This window comes from Pseudophryne corroboree, chromosome 4 (genome assembly GCF_028390025.1).
Source record: "Pseudophryne corroboree isolate aPseCor3 chromosome 4, aPseCor3.hap2, whole genome shotgun sequence".
NCBI classification, from domain to species: domain Eukaryota; kingdom Metazoa; phylum Chordata; class Amphibia; order Anura; family Myobatrachidae; genus Pseudophryne; species Pseudophryne corroboree.
Genome location: NC_086447.1, coordinates 725522399 through 725542663, shown reverse-complemented (window position 1 = coordinate 725542663; position 20265 = coordinate 725522399). Strand labels below are relative to the sequence as shown.

General features: G+C 46.2%; 1 protein-coding gene across 1 annotated transcript in view; it reads left to right on the top strand.

Moving 5' to 3' along the window:
- The window catches only part of MTR (5-methyltetrahydrofolate-homocysteine methyltransferase), a 224570-nt gene that overhangs the window by 187813 nt on the left and 16492 nt on the right, over window positions 1-20265 (top strand). The window contains exons 26-28 of the mRNA XM_063918059.1: window positions 9420-9518; window positions 15768-15843; window positions 16769-16924. Coding sequence (XP_063774129.1) covers window positions 9420-9518; window positions 15768-15843; window positions 16769-16924 — 331 coding nt within the window. The remainder of the gene's footprint in view (window positions 1-9419; window positions 9519-15767; window positions 15844-16768; window positions 16925-20265) is intronic.

The following is a 20265-nucleotide window of genomic DNA, read 5'->3' as shown; positions in this document are numbered from 1 at the left end:
AATAATATCAGAACACTGGGGTTCAATTAAAAGGGGCGAAACATAGACAAACATGTTTAGACACACGTGTATTGAAAATGACACACAGGTACTTCAATGAAACTGGTCAATAGCTATGCAATTTTCTCTGATATCTCAGAGTGTGTCCAGCAGGATATCGGCACACATTTAAGATAGAAAAGGCATGGCTACTGGGGTGGTTTCAGGATTCTGCTGCCCTGCATCTGCCGAAGGCATCGAATAAGGGGTGAGAGATCCTTATTAACACCAGCCAATGGAAAGGCAGAAGGGGCTGGATTGGGGGTGCGTGACTTCGTTTCTGCTTTCAGATGATAACAATATGGTCAGAGCATCTGATGAGAGAACTGATTGCGCTCCCATATTATCCAGCCCTGAAGAAATGTGTAAATAGGAGACGGTGTGTTTTGCAATTTTAGCCGTGCTACAAACCAAATCAATTATTCCACAAATAGATACAATATCAATTGTAGCAGAGGCTTTAAAGTTGAGTTCCACTGTGGTGGCAACAATGGGGGTAATTCCAAGTTGATCGCAGCAGGAATTTTGTTAGCAGTTGGGCAAAACCATGTGCACTGCAGGGGAGGCAGATATAACATGTGCAGAGAGAGATAGATTTGGGTGTGGTGTGTTCAATCTGCAATCTAATTTGCAGTGTAAAAATAAAGCAGCCAGTGTTTACCCTGCACAGAAACAAAATAACCCACCCAAATCTAACTCTCTGCACATGTTATATCTGCCTCCCCTGCAGTGCACATGGTTTTGCCCAACTGCTAAAAAAAATTCCTGCTGCGATCAACTTGGAATTACCCCCAATGTCTCAAAACTCTGCAAAGGTAATCATGTACTGCTAACTTCAATGCTAGCCCCAAGTAGTTTAACATATGCAAAGACATATATAAATCACAGTGCACAATAAATCGACATGGGGTAAATTTACTAAGATGGGAGTTCTATTTAAGATGGGATGTTGATAATAGCAACCAATCAGATTCTACTTCTATTTATCTAGCACCTTGTAGAAGATAATACCTGGAATCTGATTGGTTGCTATGGGTAACATCCCATCTGAAATAGAACTCCCATCTTAGTAAATTTACCCCCATGGGTTCTGGAGGCTGGTAAAGAGCAAGATCGGACTCCTAAGGAAGAGGGTATTTAACCCTAGGTCCGCCAAATCATAACATTTATACCTTTTATATTAAGCTCCAAGCTGTGTTAATTCTCCAACCGTGTGGCTGTTCGCAAGGAGAACAGCTCACCCCCAGCTTCCACCGGTCTATTTCCGGTATTAGGCGTACGGATGGAGGTATATACCTTTCAGGTGTTTAAAGTCAAAGTCCTCAGATCTCGCTCTCAGCTACTATGACGCAATGAATGGGAGGTATCTGAAGCAGGAGCAGGTGTTCCGTATCCAGTGTCACAACGTTACTGGACACTGTGGAACAAAGTAGTGTGGCAACAATCAGACTGGATTATTTCTTATATATCCTGTGTAACCTAACAGTTAGTGTAGCCACAGTGCCATCACTATGGGCAGATTCCCGTATATGCGGGAGATGGCTTCTGGTGAAGCTATAATTACAGCGTTTTGTTAACGCACGATGTCAGTATCTAAGTTTAGTCATTTACCCGAGGATAGGAGTATTAGATGATAGCCAAATTCTCAAGAAATATGTGGTTGTCAATGGTAACACGAACGTATGGTGTATATTACGATCTGCTGCGTCTGCCCTTTGGTGTCAATTTTGGTAAATCCATTGCTAGTAACACCTATTCTGGTATCAATATATCCTTGTGGGATATAATGACATGCTATCCCATGGTCGCCGAAGGATCATAAGGAGAAATACAGTATAGGCAATGTCAAATGCAGGAGCATGTTTATCATATCTTAGTCATAGAAATCATAAAGGTAATGAATCATTACCCTGTAACGCAAGAAGGCAGTAATAAAGGTATTTATAGAATACAATAGAATAAAATAATATAAAACCGGTGTCTAACTCATATCTTGTCACATCCTTGGTCTCACCCTAATAAGTGAACACCCGTAAACAGGGGCTGGGCAGTAGGACTGAGACTGATGTTTAAGAACAGTATTAGCAGTGGTTGAATTCATATTGTGAGCAAAAAGATCACTAGTGATTAGTACCTATATCTTCATATAGATATAGGGGATGTGTTGGGTAGGACAACTATCTAGTAGCAGGAGGTTGTCCCTAACAGCATACGTTTAATGTAGGGAAAAATACTCCTCTTTATTGTGTCATTTATCCGGCATATGTGTTGGTAAAAAGATAGGGATGATGGTTCCCATTATCGGGGCTTCTAGCTTATGAGCATTCTAAAAATCTCAGGTGCAGAGTTGCCGGGGATAAGTGTACCTTATCTCCCTAATAGTATAGACATTCTGTGACCTCACTAAATACTATTGGGAGTACACATAGGGGGATTATAATGATGTAAAAAAATTGGTAATTCATCAGTAAGGTGTAAACTGTGTTTATGTGATGATATAGTCGCTTGTCTAGATAATTAATTGTTGTGAAAGGAAAAATCAAATGAGTATTATGTGTTTGCTGGCAACATGTTATATTGGTAGTATCTTAATAACATAACGACATCCCAGCCATTATGGCCAGGTTTTCAAGAGTTGCTTCTATATAGAGAGAGTCCTTCCTCGTTTCTTCACAGGTTCTTCCTACTTTTCAAGTACTGTAAGTACTAACAACTCTTGGACAAAGCAGCAAAGCACAGCTGCCATATAGCAGTGGTATTTTAGCACAGGACCTTACCACCACTTCACCACTGATGTAAAGGAAAACAAGTTGGGTTTCATGTTGGTAGTTTCAATACTCTGTAGTATTAGTGAAATATATACTACTACATTTTGCTTAAATAATATTGATATTTGCAGTGGATTGGGGACCTCCACCGAGGTGCAGACATACACAGTTACTATGAACCAACAATGATAAGGAATAGGGAATTTGTGAACTAAGCAGCATCAGCAAATATTGTGGTAGATCATGCCAACCAAGGTGCGATTGCCTTCCGCCACCTAGATCTTTTCCCTCATTCAGCTACTGATCCTTCCTTTTCTGTTGCTTGTGCTCCCTGGTCACAGGCTCTAATACACTTGGCTATTGCTAGAGAATAGGCTACCATTTGTGCACTAGTGTTGTGTAAGAAATTTGCATTTGAAAAAACATATTTCTCTAACGTCCTAAGTGGATGCTGGGGACTCCGTCAGGACCATGGGGAATAGCGGCTCCGCAGGAGACAGGGCACAAAAATAAAGCTTTAGGATCAGGTGGTGTGTACTGGCTCCTCCCCCTATGACCCTCCTCCAAGCCTTAGTTAGGTTTTTGTGCCCGTCCGAGCAGGGTGCAATCTAGGTGGCTCTCTTAAAGAGCTGCTTAGAAAAAGTTTTTTAGGTTTTTTATTTTCAGTGAGTCCTGCTGGCAACAGGCTCACTGCATCGCGGGACTTAGGGGAGAGAATTTCAACTCACCTGCGTGCAGGATGGATTGGATTCTTAGGCTACTGGACACCATTAGCTCCAGAGGGAGTCGGAACACAGGTCTCACCCTGGAGTTCGTCCCGGAGCCGCGCCGCCGACCCCCCTTACAGATGCTGAAGATTGAAGGTCCGGAAACAGGCGGCAGAAGGCTCTTCAGTCTTCATGAAGGTAGCGCACAGCACTGCAGCTGTGCGCCATTGTTGTCACACACTTCACACCAAGCGGTCACGGAGGGTGCAGGGCGCTGCTGGGGGCGCCCTGGGCAGCAATATTTTATTACCTTAAGGCAAAAGAATACATCACATATAGCCATTAAGGCTATATGTATGTATTTAACCCATGCCAGTTATCTAAATCCACGGGAGGAAAGCCCGCCGAAATAGGGGGCGGGGCTTATTCTCCTCAGCACACAGCGCCATTTTCCTGCTCAGCTCCGCTGTGAGGAAGGCTCCCAGGACTCTCCCCTGCACTGCACTACAGAAACAGGGTAAAACAGAGAGGGGGGGCATTTTTTGGCGATATACTGGATATATTTAAGCTGCTATAAGGAACAACACTTATATAAGGTTGTTCCCATATATATTATAGCGCTTGGGTGTGTGCTGGCAAACTCTCCCTCTGTCTCCCCAAAGGGCTAGTGGGGTCCTGTCTTCGATAAGAGCATTCCCTGTGTGTCTGCTGTGTGTCGGTACGTGTGTGTCGACATGTATGAGGACGATGTTGGCGTGGAGGCAGAGCAATTGCCGATAATGGTGATGTCACCCCCCAGGGAGTCGACACCGGAATGGATGGCTTTGTTTATGGAATTACGTGATAATGTCAGCACATTACAAAAATCAGTTGATGACATGAGACGGCCGGCAAACCAGTTAGTACCTGCCCAGGCGTCTCAGACACCGTCAGGGGCTGTAAAGCGCCCTTTACCTCAGTCGGTCGACACAGACCCAGACACAGACACTGAATCTAGTGTCGACGGTGATGAAACAAACGTATTTTCAAGTAGGGCCACACGTTATATGATCACGGCAATGAAGGAGGCTTTGCATATCTCTGATGCTGCAAGTACCACAAAAAGGGGTATTATGTGGGGGGTGAAAAAACTACCTGTAGTTTTTCCTGAATCAGAGGAATTAAATGATGTATGTGATGAAGCGTGGTTTAACCCAGATAGAAAAATGCTAATTTCAAAAAAGTTATTAGCATTATACCCTTTCCCGCCAGAGGTTAGGGCGCGCTGGGAAACACCCCCTAGGGTGGATAAGGCGCTCACACGCTTATCAAAACAAGTGGCGTTACCGTCTCCGGATACGGCCGCCCTCAAGGATCCAGCAGATAGGAGACTACCCTAAAAAGTATATACACACATACTGGTGTTATACTGCGACCGGCCATCGCCTCAGCCTGGATGTGCAGTGCTGGGGTCGTCTGGTTGGATTCCCTGACTGAAAATATTGATACCCTGGATAGGGACAGTATTTTATTGACTATAGAGCAATTAAAGGATGCTTTCCTTTATATGCGAGATGCGCAGAGAGATATTTGCACTCTGGCATCGAGAGTAAATGCGATGTCCATATCTGCCAGAAGGAGTTTATGGACGCGACAGTGGTCAGGGGATGCGGATTCCAAACGACATATGGAAGTATTGCCGTATAAAGGGGAGGAATTATTTGGCGTCGGTCTATCGGATCTGGTGGCCACGGCAACTGCCGGAAAATCCACCTTTTTACCTCAGACCCCCTCCCAACAGAAAAAGACACCGTCTTTTCAGCCGCAGTCCTTACGGTCCTATAAGAACAAGCGGACAAAAGGACAGTCATATCTGCCTAGGGGCAGAGGAAGGGGTAAGAGAGGGCAGCAAGCAGCCCCTGCCCAGGAACAGAAGCCCTCCCAGGGTTCTGCAAAGCCCTCAGCATGACGCTGGGGCCTTACAAGCGGACTCAGGAACGGTGGGGGGTCGACTCAAGAATTTCAGCGCACAGTGGGCTTGCTCACAGGTGGACCCCTGGATTCTGCAGGTAGTATCTCAGGGTTACAGGTTGGAATTCGAGAAGTCTCCCCCTCGCCGGTTCCTAAAGTCTGCTTTGCCAACGTCTCCCTCAGACAGGGCGACGGTATTGGAAGCCATTCACAAGCTGTTTGCTCAGCAGGTGATAGTCAAGGTACCCCTCCTACAACAGGGAAAGGGGTATTACTCCACGCTATTTGTGGTACCGAAGCCGGACGGCTCGGTAAGACCTATTCTAAATCTGAAATCTTTGAACCTGTACATACAAAAATTCAAGTTCAAGATGGAGTCACTCAGAGCAGTGATAGCGAATCTGGAAGAAGGGGACTTTATGGTGTCCCTGGACATAAAGGATGCTTACCTGCATGTCCCAATTTGCCCTTCACATCAAGGGTACCTCAGGTTCGTGGTGCAAAACTGTCATCAGTTTCAGACGCTGCCGTTTGGATTGTCCACGGCACCTCGGGTCTTTACCAAGGTAATGGCCGAAATGATGATTCTTCTGCGAAGAAGAGGCGTATTAATTATCCCTTACTTGGACGATCTCCTGATAAGGGCAAGGTCCAGAGAACAGCTGGAGGACGGAGTAGCACTAACCCAAGTAGTGCTGCAACAACACGGGTGGATTCTGAATTTTCCAAAATCTCAGTTGACCCCGACAACACGTCTGCTGTTCCTGGGAATGATTCTGGACACGGTTCAGAAAAAGGTGTTTCTTCCGGAGGAGAAAGCCAGGGAGTTATCCGAACTTGTCAGGAACCTCCTAAAACCAGGGACAGTGTCTGTACATCAATGCACAAGAGTCCTGGGAAAGATGGTGGCTTCTTACGAAGCGATTCCATTCGGCAGATTCCACGCACGAACTTTTCAGTGGGATCTGCTGGACAAATGGTCCGGATCGCATCTGCAGATGCATCAGCGGATAACCTTATCGCCACGGACAAGGGTGTCTCTTCTGTGGTGGTTGCAGAGTGCTCATCTGTTAGAGGGCCGCAGATTCGGCATACAGGACTGGGTCCTGGTGACCACGGATGCCAGTCTGAGAGGCTGGGGAGCGGTCACACAAGGAAGAAACTTCCAGGGAGTATGGTCAAGCCTGGAGATGTCTCTTCACATAAATATACTGGAGCTAAGAGCGATTTACAATGCTCAAAGTCTGGCAAAACCCCTGCTTCAGGGTCAGCCGGTGTTGATCCAGTCGGACAACATCACGGCAGTCGCCCACGTAAACAGACAGGGCGGCACAAGAAGAAGGACAGCAATGGCAGAAGCTGCAAGGATTCTTCGCTGGGCGGAAGATCATGTGATAGCACTGTCAGCAGTATTCATTCCGGGAGTGGACAACTGGGAAGCAGACTTCCTCAGCAGACACGATCTACACCCGGGAGAGTGGGGACTTCATCCAGAAGTCTTCCACATGATTGTGAACCGTTGGGAAAAACCAATGGTGGATATGATGGCGTCCCGCCTCAAAAAAAAAAAAAAAAAAAAAAAACTGGACAGGTATTGCGCCAGGTCAAGAGATCCTCAGGCAATAGCTGTGGACGCTCTGGTAACACTGTGGGTGTTCCAGTCAGTGTATGTGTTCCCTCCTCTGCCTCTCATACCAAAAGTACTGAGAATTATACGGCAGAAGGGAGTAAGAACGATACTAGTGGCTCCGGATTGGCCAAGAAGAACTTGGTACCCGGAACTTCAAGAGATGCTCACGGAGGATCCGTGGCCTCTACCTCTAAGACGGGACCTGCTTCAGCAGGGACCGTGTCTATTCCAAGACTTACCGCGGCTGCGTTTGACGGCATGGCGGTTGAACGCCGAATTCTAAAGGAAAAAGGCATTCCGGAAGAGGTCATTCCTACACTGGTAAAAGCCAGGAAGGAGGTGACTGCACAACATTATCACCGCATTTGGAGAAAATATGTTGCGTGGTGTGAGGCCAGGAAGGCCCCCACGGAGGAATTTCAACTGGGTCGATTCCTACATTTCCTGCAAACAGGATTGTCTATGGGCCTCAAATTGGGGTCCATTAAGGTTCAAATTTCGGCCCTGTCGATTTTCTTCCAGAAAGAATTGGCTTCAGTTCCTGAAGTCCAGACTTTTGTAAAAGGAGTACTACATATACAGCCCCCGGTTGTGCCCCCAGTGGCACCGTGGGATCTTAATGTAGTCTTGGATTTTCTCAAATCCCATTGGTTTGAGCCGCTCAAATCGGTGGAGCTGAAGTATCTCACATGGAAAGTAACCATGCTACTGGCCCTGGCTTCAGCCAGGAGAGTATCAGAATTGGCAGCTTTATCATATAAGAGCCCATATCTGATTTTCCATACGGACAGGGCAGAACTGAGGACGCGTCCTCATTTTCTGCCTAAGGTGGTGTCAGCGTTTCACCTGAACCAGCCTATTGTGGTGCCTGCGGCTACTAACGAGTTGGAGGATTCCAAGTTGTTGGACGTGGTCCGGGCATTGAAAATATATATTTCAAGAACGGCGGGAGTCAGAAAGTCTGACTCACTGTTTATATTGTATGCACCCAACAAGATGGGTGCTCCTGCTTCTAAGCAGACGATTGCTCGTTGGATTTGTAGCACAATTCAACTTGCACATTCTGTGGCAGGCTTGCCACAACCTAAATCTGTCAAGGCCCATTCCACAAGGAAAGTGGGCTCGTCCTGGGCGGCTGCCCGGGGAGTCTCGGCATTACAACTCTGCCGAGCTGCTACTTGGTCAGGGGCAAATACGTTTGCAAAATTCTACAAATTTGATACCCTGGCTGAAGAGGACCTTGAGTTCTCTCATTCGGTGCTGCAGAGTCATCCGCACTCTCCCGCCCGTTAGGGAGCTTTGGTATAATCCCCATGGTCCTGACGGAGTCCCCAGCATCCACTTAGGACGTTAGAGAAAATAAGAATTTACTTACCGATAATTCTATTTCTCGTAGTCCGTAGTGGATGCTGGGCGCCCATCCCAAGTGCGGATTGTCTGCAATACTTGTACATATTTATTGTTACAAAAAAATCGGGTTGTTATTTGTTGTGAGCCGTCTGTTCAGAGGCTCCTACGTTTGTCATACTGTTAACTGGGTTCAGATCACAAGTTATACGGTGTGATTGGTGTGGCTGGTATGAGTCTTACCCGGGGTTCAATATCCTTCCTTATTGTGTACGCTCGTCCGGGCACAGTATCCTAACTGAGGCTTGGAGGAGGGTCATAGGGGGAGGAGCCAGTACACACCACCTGATCCTAAAGCTTTATTTTTGTGCCCTGTCTCCTGCGGAGCCGCTATTCCCCATGGTCCTGACGGAGTCCCCAGCATCCACTACGGACTACGAGAAATAGAATTATCGGTAAGTAAATTCTTATTTTAATTCATTTGAAACGTCCAGGAAACTCGTAGGCTTTTACAGCAAGGAAGAACAATCATGGAAGGGATGTTGATTTATTTTATTTTTTTCCAGGTTGCTTTTTCCTTTCCTTCACCACAACTTCCATTAGTGAGAGCCACAAAATATTAGTTTCCAATATTTCATTCATTTGCTATTAGATATGTTTGAAAAATCATTATATATTGTGCAGTTGCCCAAAATTAATTAGTGTGTTAAGAAGGTGGGCAAAAAGAAACCGAATCTTCTGTAGAGTATGCAAGCGCTTTAATAACCTATTTGAAAACAGTTTGGTTGATCTACAGATAGATTTTATTGTGAATGAACACTATCCCCTTTCACTGTATATAGTTCTAGTTTTACAACTGCTGTATTACTGTTTGGTCGCCTTCCTCACACAAGTATTAATTATTTTTGTAGTATAGTGAACACTAAGCAAAGAGACGAAGATACAAGCCCTGATATGATTCTGTTTTTTTTTACTAAGTGTTCACAGCTCTTGGATGAAAATGCCAGGGATGACTTCCTAGAAGAAGTAGCAGAAGAATATGAAGACATTCGTCAAGATCACTATGAGAATTTGAAAGTAGGTTTGCTGGACTGCGTTGCACTCCATATCGATATGCTTACATATTGTGAGTTACTGAAAGCTGTCTATGTAATTTCCTCCTTGGGGCACCAACAAATAATTAATTAAGCTAAAATAACGGTCTTCTAGCTAAAAAGATAGAAAAAAAACAGCCCATCATATTATCATCAAAGTATGTTTAAAGATAAATATTTGAAAATCTACAATCCTAATACTTTTTTATTAGCATGCTCTCGTAGCTGTCATTATTTTCTTTTTTCTTTCTTTCTTTCTTTCTTTCTTTCTTTCTTTCTTTCTTTCTTTCTTTCTTTCTTTCTTTCTTTCTTTCTTTCTTTCTTTCTTTCTTTCTTTCTTTCTTTCTTTCTTTCTTTCTTTCCTTGTAGCTACATATATGTGTGGAACTTTGATTACAGCCAAATATACACATTTTTCTCTGACGTCCTAAGTGGATGCTGGGGACTCCGTCAGGACCATGGGGAATAGCGGCTCCGCAGGAGACAGGGCACAAAAGTAAAAGCTTTAGGATCAGGTGGTGTGCACTGGCTCCTCCCCCTATGACCCTCCTCCAAGCCTCAGTTAGGTTTTTGTGCCCGGCCGAGAAGGGTGCAATCTAGGTGGCTCTCCTAAAGAGCTGCTTAGAGTAAAAGTTTTGTTAGGTTTTTTATTTTCAGTGAGTCCTGCTGGCAACAGGCTCACTGCATCGAGGGACTTAGGGGAGAAGAAGTGAACTCACCTGCGTGCAGGATGGATTGGCTTCTTAGGCTACTGGACACTAGCTCCAGAGGGACGATCACAGGTACAGCCTGGATGGGTCACCGGAGCCGCGCCGCCGACCCCCTTGCAGATGCTGAAGAGAGAAGAGGTCCAGAAATCGGCGGCTGAAGACTTCTCAGTCTTCATGAGGTAGCGCACAGCACTGCAGCTGTGCGCCATTGCTCTCAGCACACTTCACACCAACGGTCACTGAGGGTGCAGGGCGCTTGGGGGGGCGCCCTGGGCAGCAATGAAAGTACCTATGCTGGCTAAAAATACATCACATATAGCCCCTGGGGCTATATGGATGTATTTAACCCCTGCCAGGTTGTCAGAAAAACGGGAGAAGAAGCCCGCCGAAAAGGGGGCGGGGCCTATTCTCCTCAGCACACAGCGCCATTTTCCTACACAGCTCCGCTGCTAGGAAGGCTCCCAGGCTCTCCCCTGCACTGCACTACAGAAACAGGGTTAAAACAGAGAGGGGGGGCACTTATTTGGCGATATTATTATATATTAAGATGCTATAAGGGAAAACACTTATATAAGGTTGTCCCTGTATAATATAGCGTTTTGGTGTGTGCTGGCAAACTCTCCCTCTGTCTCCCCAAAGGGCTAGTGGGGTCCTGTCCTCTATCAGAGCATTCCCTGTGTGTGTGCTGTGTGTCGGTATGTGTGTGTCGACATGTATGAGGACGATGTTGGTGAGGAGGCGGAGCAATTGCCTGTAATGGTGATGTCACTCTCTAGGGAGTCGACACCGGAATGGATGGCTTATTTAGGGAATTACGTGATAATGTCAACACGCTGCAAGGTCGGTTGACGACATGAGACGGCCGGCAAACCAATTAGTACCTGTCCAGGCGTCTCAAACACCGTCAGGGGCTTTAAAACGCCCATTTACCTCAGTCGGTCGACACAGACACGGACACTGACTCCAGTGTCGACGGTGAAGAAACAAACGTATTTTCCATTTGGGCCACACGTTACATGTTAAGGGCAATGAAGGAGGTGTTACATATTTCTGATACTACAAGTACCACAAAAGAGGGTATTATGTGGGGTGTGAAAAAACTACCTGTAGTTTTTCCTGAATCAGATCAATTAAATGAAGTGTGTGATGATGCGTGGGTTTCCCCCGATAGAAAATTATTGGCGTTATACCCTTTCCCGCCAGAAGTTAAAGCGCGTTGGGAAACACCCCTTAGGGTGGATAAGGCGCTCACACGCTTATCAAAACAAGTGGCGTTACCGTCTCCAGATACGGCCGCCCTCAAGGAGCCAGCTGATAGGAGGCTGGAAAATATCCTAAAAAGTATATAAACACATACTGGTGTTATACTGCGACCAGCGATCGCCTCTGCCTGGATGTGCAGCGCTGGGGTGGCTTGGTCGGATTCCCTGACTGAAAATATTGATACCCTTGACAGGGACAGTATTTTATTGACTATAGAGCATTTAATGGATGCATTTCTATATATGCGAGATGCACAGAGGGATATTTGCACTCTGGCATCATGAGTAAGTGCGATGTCCATATCTGCCAGAAGATGTTTATGGACACGACAGTGGTCAGGTGATGCAGATTCCAAACGGCACATGGAAGTATTGCCGTATAAAGGGGAGGAGTTATTTGGGGTCGGTCCATCGGACCTGGTGGCCACGGCAACAGCTGGAAAATCCACCTTTTTTACCCCAAGTCACATCTCAGCAGAAAAAGACACCGTCTTTTCAGCCTCAGTCCTTTCGTCCCCATAAGGGCAAGCAGGCAAAAGGCCAGTCATATCTGCCCAGGGATAGAGGAAAGGGAAGAAGACTGCAGCAGGCAGCCCATTCCCAGGAACAGAAGCCCTCCACCGCTTTTGCCAAGTCCTCAGCATGACGCTGGGGCCGTACAAGCGGACTCAGGTGCGGTGGGGGGTCGTCTCAAGAGTTTCAGCGCGCAGTGGGCTCACTCGCAAGTGGACCCCTGGATCCTACAAGTAGTATCCCAGGGGTACAGATTGGAAATTCGAGACGTCTCCCCCTCGCAGGTTCCTGAAGTCTGCTTTACCAACGTCTCCCTCCGACAGGGAGGCAGTATTGGAAACAATTCACAAGCTGTATTCCCAGCAGGTGATAATCAAAGTACCCCTCCTACAACAAGGAAAGGGGTATTATTCCACACTATATTGTGGTACTGAAGCCAGACGGCTCGGTGAGACCTATTCTAAATCTGAAATATTTGAACACTTACATACAAAGGTTCAAATCAAGATGGAGTCACTCAGAGCAGTGATAGCGAACCAGGAAGAAGGGGACTATATGGTGTCCCTGGACATCAAGGATGCTTACCTCCATGTCCCAATTTGCCCTTCTCACCAAGGGTACCTCAGGTTCGTGGTACAAAACTGTCACTATCAGTTTCAGACGCTGCCGTTTGGATTGTCCACGGCACCCCGGGTCTTTACCAAGGTAATGGCCGAAATGATGATTCTTCTTCAAAGAAAAGGCGTCTTAATTATCCCTTACTTGGACGATCTCCTGATAAGGGCAAGGTCCAGAGAACAGTTGGAGGTCGGAGTAGCACTATCTCAAGTAGTTCTACGACCGCACGGGTGGATTCTAAATATTCCAAAATCGCAGCTGTCTCCGACGACACGTCTGCTGTTCCTAGGGATGATTCTGGACACAGTCCAGAAAAAGGTGTTTCTCCCGGAGGAGAAAGCCAGGGAGTTATCCGAGCTAGTCAGGAACCTCCTAAAACCAGGAAAAGTGTCAGTGCATCATTGCACAAGGGTCCTGGGAAAAATGGTGGCTTCTTACGAAGCGATTCCATTCGGCAGATTTCACGCAAGAACTTTTCAGTGGGATCTGCTGGAAAAATGGTCCGGATCGCATCTTCAGATGCATCAGCGGATAACCCTGTCTCCAAGGACAAGGGTGTCTCTTCTGTGGTGGCTGCAGAGTGCTCATCTACTAAAGGGCCACAGATTCGGCATTCAGGACTGGGTCCTGGTGACCACGGATGCCAGCCTGAAAGGCTGGGGAGCAGTCACACAAGGAAAAAATTTCCAGGGAGTGTGATCAAGTCTGGAGACTTCTCTCCACATAAATATACTGGAGCTAAGAGCAATTTACAATGCTCTAAGCTTAGCAAGACCTCTGCTTCAAGGTCAGCCGGTATTGATCCAGTGGGACAACATCACGGCAGTCGCCCACGTAAACAGACAGGGCGGCACAAGAAGCAGGAGGGCAATGGCAGAAACTGCAAGGATTCTTCGCTGGGCGGAAAATCATGTGATAGCACTGTCAGCAGTGTTCATTCCGGGAGTGGACAACTGGGAAGCAGACTTCCTCAGCACGACCTCCACCCGGGAGAGTGGGGACTTCATCGGGAAGTCTTCCACATGATTGTGAACCGTTGGGAAAGACCAAAGGTGGACATGATGGCGTCCCGCCTGAACAAAACTGGACAGGTATTGCGCCAGGTCAAGAGACCCTCAGGCAATAGCTGTGGACGTTCTGGTAACACCGTGGGTGTACCAGTCGGTGTATGTGTTCCCTCCTCTGCTTCTCATACCTAAGGTACTGAGAATTATAAGACGTAGAGGAGTAAGAACTATACTCGTGGCTCCGGATTGGCCAAGAAGGACTTGGTACCCGGAACTTCAAGAGATGCTCACAGAGGACTCATGGCCTCTGCCGCTAAGAAGGGACTTGCTTCAGCAAGTACCATGTCTGTTCCAAGACTTACCGCGGCTGCGTTTGACGGCATGGCGGTTGAACGCCGGATCCTAAGGGAAAAAGGCATTCCGGAAGAGGTCATTCCTACCCTGGTCAAAGCCAGGAAGGAGGTGACCGCACAACATTATCACCACATGTGGCGAAAATATGTTGCGTGGTGTGAGGCCAGGAAGGCCCCACGAAGAAATTTCAACTCGGTCGATTCCTGCATTTCCTGCAAACAGGAGTGTCTATGGGCCTCAAATTGGGGTCCATTAAGGTTCAAATTTCGGCCCTGTCGATTTTCTTCCAGAAAGAATTGGCTTCAGTTCCTGAAGTCCAGAAGTTTGTCAAGGGAGTACTGCATATACAACCCTCTTTTGTGCCTCCAGTGGCACTGTGGGATCTCAACGTAGTTCTGGGATTCCTCAAATCACATTGGTTTAAACCGCTCAAATCTGTGGATTTGAAATATCTCACATGGAAAGTGACCATGATGTTGGCCCTGGCCTCGGCCAGGCGAGTGTCAGAATTGGCGGCTTTGTCTCACAAAAGCCCATATCTGATTGTCCATTCGGACAGGGCAGAGCTGCGGACTCGTCCCCAGTTTCTCCCTAAGGTGGTGTCAGCGTTTCACCTGAACCAGCTTATTGTGGTACCTGCGGCTACTAGGGACTTGGAGGACTCCAAGTTGCTAGATGTTGTCAGGGCCCTGAAAATATAGGTTTCCAGGACGGCTGGAGTCAGGAAAACTGACTTGCTGTTATCCTGTATGCACCCAACAAACTGGGTGCTCTTGCTTCTAAGCAGACGATTGCTAGTTGGATGTGTAGTACAATTCAGCTTGCACATTCTGTGGCAGGCCTGCCACAGCCAAAATATGTAAATGCCCATTCCACAAGGAAGGTGGGCTCATCTTGGGCGGCTGCCCGAGGGGTCTCGGCTTTACAACTTTGCCGAGCTGCTACTTGGTCAGGGACACACCCTGGCTGAGGAGGACCTGGAGTTCTCTCACTCGGTGCTGCAGAGTCATCCGCACTCTCCCGCCCGTTTGGGAGCTTTGGTATAATCCCCATGGTCCTGACGGAGTCCCCAGCATCCACTTAGGACGTCAGAGAAAATAAGAATTTACTTACCGATAATTCTATTTCTCGTAGTCCGTAGTGGATGCTGGGCGCCCATCCCAAGTGCGGATTGTCTGCAATACTTGTACATAGTTATTGTTACAAAAATCGGGTTATTGTTGTTGTTGTGAGCCATCTTTTCAGAGGCTCCGCTGTTATCATGCTGTTAACTGGGTTCAGATCACAGGTTGTACAGTGTGATTGGTGTGGCTGGTATGAGTCTTACCCGGGATTCAAAATCCTTCCTTATTGTGTACGCTCGTCCGGGCACAGTATCCTAACTGAGGCTTGGAGGAGGGTCATAGGGGGAGGAGCCAGGCACACCACCTGATCCTAAAGCTTTTACTTTTGTGCCCTGTCTCCTGCGGAGCCGCTATTCCCCATGGTCCTGACGGAGTCCCCAGCATCCACTACGGACTACGAGAAATAGAATTATCGGTAAGTAAATTCTTATTATTTCCATAACAGCAATGAGACCACCGTTCTGACCGACTATACAACTCCTAATCATGCCCAATGTTACTGGGACCAGATAGTGTTTGCATCTCCCTGCTTACTGTTCCCTGGAATTTGCAAAAAGGTTTATAACCTGTAACAAAATGTCTGTATAACACTCACAAAATGCTCTTCTAAAAATGTAAATAGTGCTCTTTATGCCACATTACAGGAAAGACGTTATCTGTCTCTACAACAAGCCAGAGATAAAGCGTTCCATATTGATTGGCTTTCCCACCCTGCTCCAGGTAGTGTGTGTGTTTTATTTATGTGTGTATGAGTGTACAAGCTAATAATACAGTTTCCTCCCAATAGCCATTCTTCTAGTTTAGTCTTGTAGTTGGACTTCTCTGGTGCTGTAGACCCATAGCTCTGATTTGTATGGTTGTAGGCTGGAGATGGAGAAAATGAGTTTGCAAACAGTTGGAGGGTTACAGGAAAAAGTACCAGCATTTGGTCTAATATGCTTTTAGAGACTGGCATGGCCTGGGAATTGACCAATGAAGCATAGTTGGTAAACAACAAGGGATTTAAGATTGAGATAGAGTAGGGTTTAATTTATAAAGCCGGACAAAGACCAAGTAAATGCAGAATGGGTGGAAATGAAAAGACAGAAATTAGCAACGTTTGCATCAAGTAAAGAGGAATTAAGTAAAAAAAAGACATAAATATATACTGTATAAATAAATAGATATTGACTTTTATGGTATAGATAGGTTTTGACTACAGTATATACTGATGATGGATTAAACAACTGAAACGTCAATCATACGTAACTGGTGTCTGGTAAATTTTACTACAAGTACGGCTGAGGGCAGCTGCCCCTCCCCGTGTTCCTGCATATTCTTGAGCTGAGCACACCGGCATTAGTAACCTCTGGAAATTGGTGTGCCTACCTTACTGGATTACAGATGGATGGGATAGTTAAGATAGATGTAGAAGAAGGATAAGATAGGTAGATAGGATAGATATGTTGGTAATGGCTTAAATAAAATATCTACATTGGATAAAAATGAATCTGGATCAACAGTAAATGGGGTGAGGAGAGGGTGGCTTAGCGGCAAAATGATTTAGTTACTATGGCAAGCCTATATTATGTGCATAAACAATTCTACACTTAATTTAATTCATTCTTCACTAAAGTATTTTTACAGTTTTTTTTTTTTTACTTAGTAAAACCAAAATTTGTAGGAACAAAAGTTTTTAAGAATTATGACTTGGAGAAACTTCGGCACTACATTGACTGGAAGCCTTTCTTTGATGTGTGGCAACTGAGAGGAAAATATCCCAACAGGGGATTTCCGAAAATCTTTAATGACAAAACAGTGGGTAAGAAATACTTTCAGCTGGGTCATGTTTCTTTTAGATTGACTTGATCAGGCAGGTTGTTCGATCACTCTACTCTTGCAGTATTATCTCCTGCTTCCTTCACTTTTCAGGTCATTGCCCGCTCACACTATGCACCTAAATAAAACGTTTATTCATTTAGTTATACTGTAACTCATTCAAAGCAAGTATTTTTCTAATTATGTAATCATAAAGTTTTCACACCAGCAAGTAGCTCTTGTCTGAATTTTGTGGATGCCGTGGTTTTTCTTTTTGCTTTGCTTTCCTTTCATTGAATTAGTTAAATATGCTGTTTTTACCTTTACGTATAATTATAGTATAGTGTTAAAGAGGGGGGCACTTTTTTATTCTGTTTGTGTGTCTACATTATATCACACAAGTTTACATTTTTCTATTTTGCCTAATGGAGATAAAGATCTGCAGCTTTATACAGTAATTGTGCATATAGCTTATAGGGTTTTATGTGCTGTTACAGAATTTGTTTCATAACTGTTCAATTCTGCATACACTATAATTTAGTGCACAGGAAAACAAATATTTTGGATACATTAATGTAAACGGTTTCCCATAGTAGACATTCTACCAAATACCTGACTGGTACTTTAGCTAAAGGTGGGTACACACTGATACCCCTTTCTCATACGTCCTAGAGGATGCTGAGGATGACATCAAGACCATGGGGTGTATACGGGATCCGCAGGAGACATGGGCACTCTAAAGACTTTTCATTGGGCGTGAACTGGCTCCTCCCTCTATGCCCCTCCTCCAGACCTCAGTTTTAGAAATGTGCCCAGGTCGACTGGATGCACTCTGAGGAGCTCTACTGAGTTTCTCTGAAAAGACTTATGTTAGGTTTGTTATTTTCAGGGAGAACTGCTGGCAACAGACTCCCTGCTTCGTGGGACTGAGGGGGCAGAAGTAGGAACCAACTTCCTGAAGAGTTTCATGGCTCTGCTTCTGGCTGACAGGACACCATTAGCTCCTGAAGGGTACTGAACGCTAGCCGTGCCTAGATGCTCACTCCCACAGCATGCCGTCACCCCCCTCACAGAGCCAGAAGACAGGTGAGTAGAAGAGGACAGATCTTCTATCAAGAAAAGTGATGGCTGAGGTACAGCGCGGCTGGCGGGAGCGCAGCGCGCCATTGCTGCCCACACACAAGGGCACTGCAGGGTGCAGGGCACAGGGGGGGGGAGGGGGCTCCCTGGGCAGCAAAAACACCCCCATAAACTGGCAAAAAGAGGGCATAAGATGCCCAGGCACAGCCCTACCCCCGCCAGTATAAATATTATGAAAAGTTTGAGGTAAAAAGGGCGGAGCTTCTTCCTCAGGCAGCCAGCACACTGCTCAGAGCCATGTTCTCTCTCCTCAGGTTGCAGAGAAATCGCTGGTCCTCCTTCACTTCTGACTACAAGTATCAGGGTGCAAAACGGGGGGGCACAAGCGAATTTGGTGCATTAGATATTGGCGCTGGGGTTGTGAACTGGCTGCTCCTAAACTGTGTCCCTCTGACAGATTTTACTGTGGGTCTGTCCCCTAATAAGTCCCAGTGTGTCTGTGTGCGTGTTGTACACGTGTGTAAGACATGTCAGAGGCAGGGAGTTCCTCCCCGGAGGAAACCATTTTAGGGACACAGAAGTGTAATGTGGTGACGCTGCCGGCACACCAAGAGCCTGCATGGGTGAAAGAAATCAGTGATAGTATGCATCATATCAATAGGAGATTAGATAAATCTGAATCTCATGCTGAGTGCTGGAGAAAATCTGTGGAGGATGTGATTTTTCAGGGCTCTGTTCTTCCATCTGCAGGCGACCCCTCTGGGTCACATTAGAGACCATTTGCAAATATTGTGAATACTGATACGGACACTGATTCTTGTGTCGACGATAGTGACTCCAGCGAAATAGATCATAAATTGGCAAAAAATATACAATATATGATTGTGGCTACAAGGGAAGTTCTGGAAGCCACGGAAGCCACTCCTGTACCTCAGGAGAAGGCTTATTTCTATAAAGAAAAGAAATCTAAGGTCACTTTCCCTCCTTCCCACGAGCTTAACACACTCTTTGAAGGGATGTGCGTGAATCCCGAAAATAAATTTCGTATTCCCAAGATAATTCAGATAGCTTATTCTTTCCTGGTGGAAGTCAGGAAAAAATGGGAGTCACCCCCTGTGTTAGACAGTGCACTGTCCAGGTTGACAAAGAAGGTAATTCTCCCTGCACCTGGCACGGCTTCACTAAAAGAGTCGGCAGACCGAAAGATGGAAACTACATTGAAATCCATTTATGTTGCCAATGGTACGCTGCTCAGGCCCACAATTGCTTGCGTGTGGGTGAGTCGCGCTATTGAAAAATGGTCAGAAAGCGTGTCATCAGAAATTGACACGATTGATAAAGATGTGATACTCCTTAAGTTAGGGAATATCAAAGACGCTGCCGCATACATGGTAGAAGCAATGAAAGATATTGGACTCTTGAGTTCACAAGCCGCTACCATGGCAGTATCGGCTTGGCAGGCGTTGTGGATTCGTCAGTGGAATGCGGATGCAGATTCCAAAAGAAATATGGAGGCTCTCCCATATAAAGGTGAGGCCTTATTTGGCGATGGACTGGATGCGTTAGTCTCGGCGGCTACTGCAGGTAAGTCGTCATTTTTGCCCTCTGCGCCTGCACCGGCAAAAAAGACATATCACCCGCACATGCAGTCCTTTCGGCCCAATAAATACAAAAAAGCGAGAGGTTCTCCCTTCTTTGCGGGTAGGGGAAGAGGAAAGGGAAAGAAGTCCACAGCAGCTTCAGGTTCCCAGGAGCAGAAGTCTACCACTACTTCTGCCAAATCTTCAGCATGACGCTGGGGCTCCTTTGCGGGAGGCCGCTCGGGTGAGGGCACGTCTCAAACTGTTCAGCTAAGGTTGGATTCTGTCTGACCTGGATCCCTGGGTGTTGCAAATAGTGTCGCAGGGATACAAGCTGGAGTTTCAAGACATTTCCCCATGCCGATTTTTCAAATCGACCTTGCCAGCTTCTCTTCCAGAAAGGGAAGCAGTAACAGCGGCAATCCAAAAATTATGTCAGGATCAGGTCATAGTCCTGGTACCTTTGTCACAACAAGGGGAGGGGTTTTATTCAAGTTTTTTTTGTAGTTCCGAAGCCGGACGGCTCGGTCAGACCGATCCTAAACCTGAATCTCTACTTGAAACGATTCAAGTTCAAAATGGAATCACTGAGGGCAGTGATTTCCAGTCTGGAGGAGGGGGACTACATGGTGTCGGTAGACATAAAATATGCTTACCTGCGTGTTCCCATTTATCCTCCTCACCA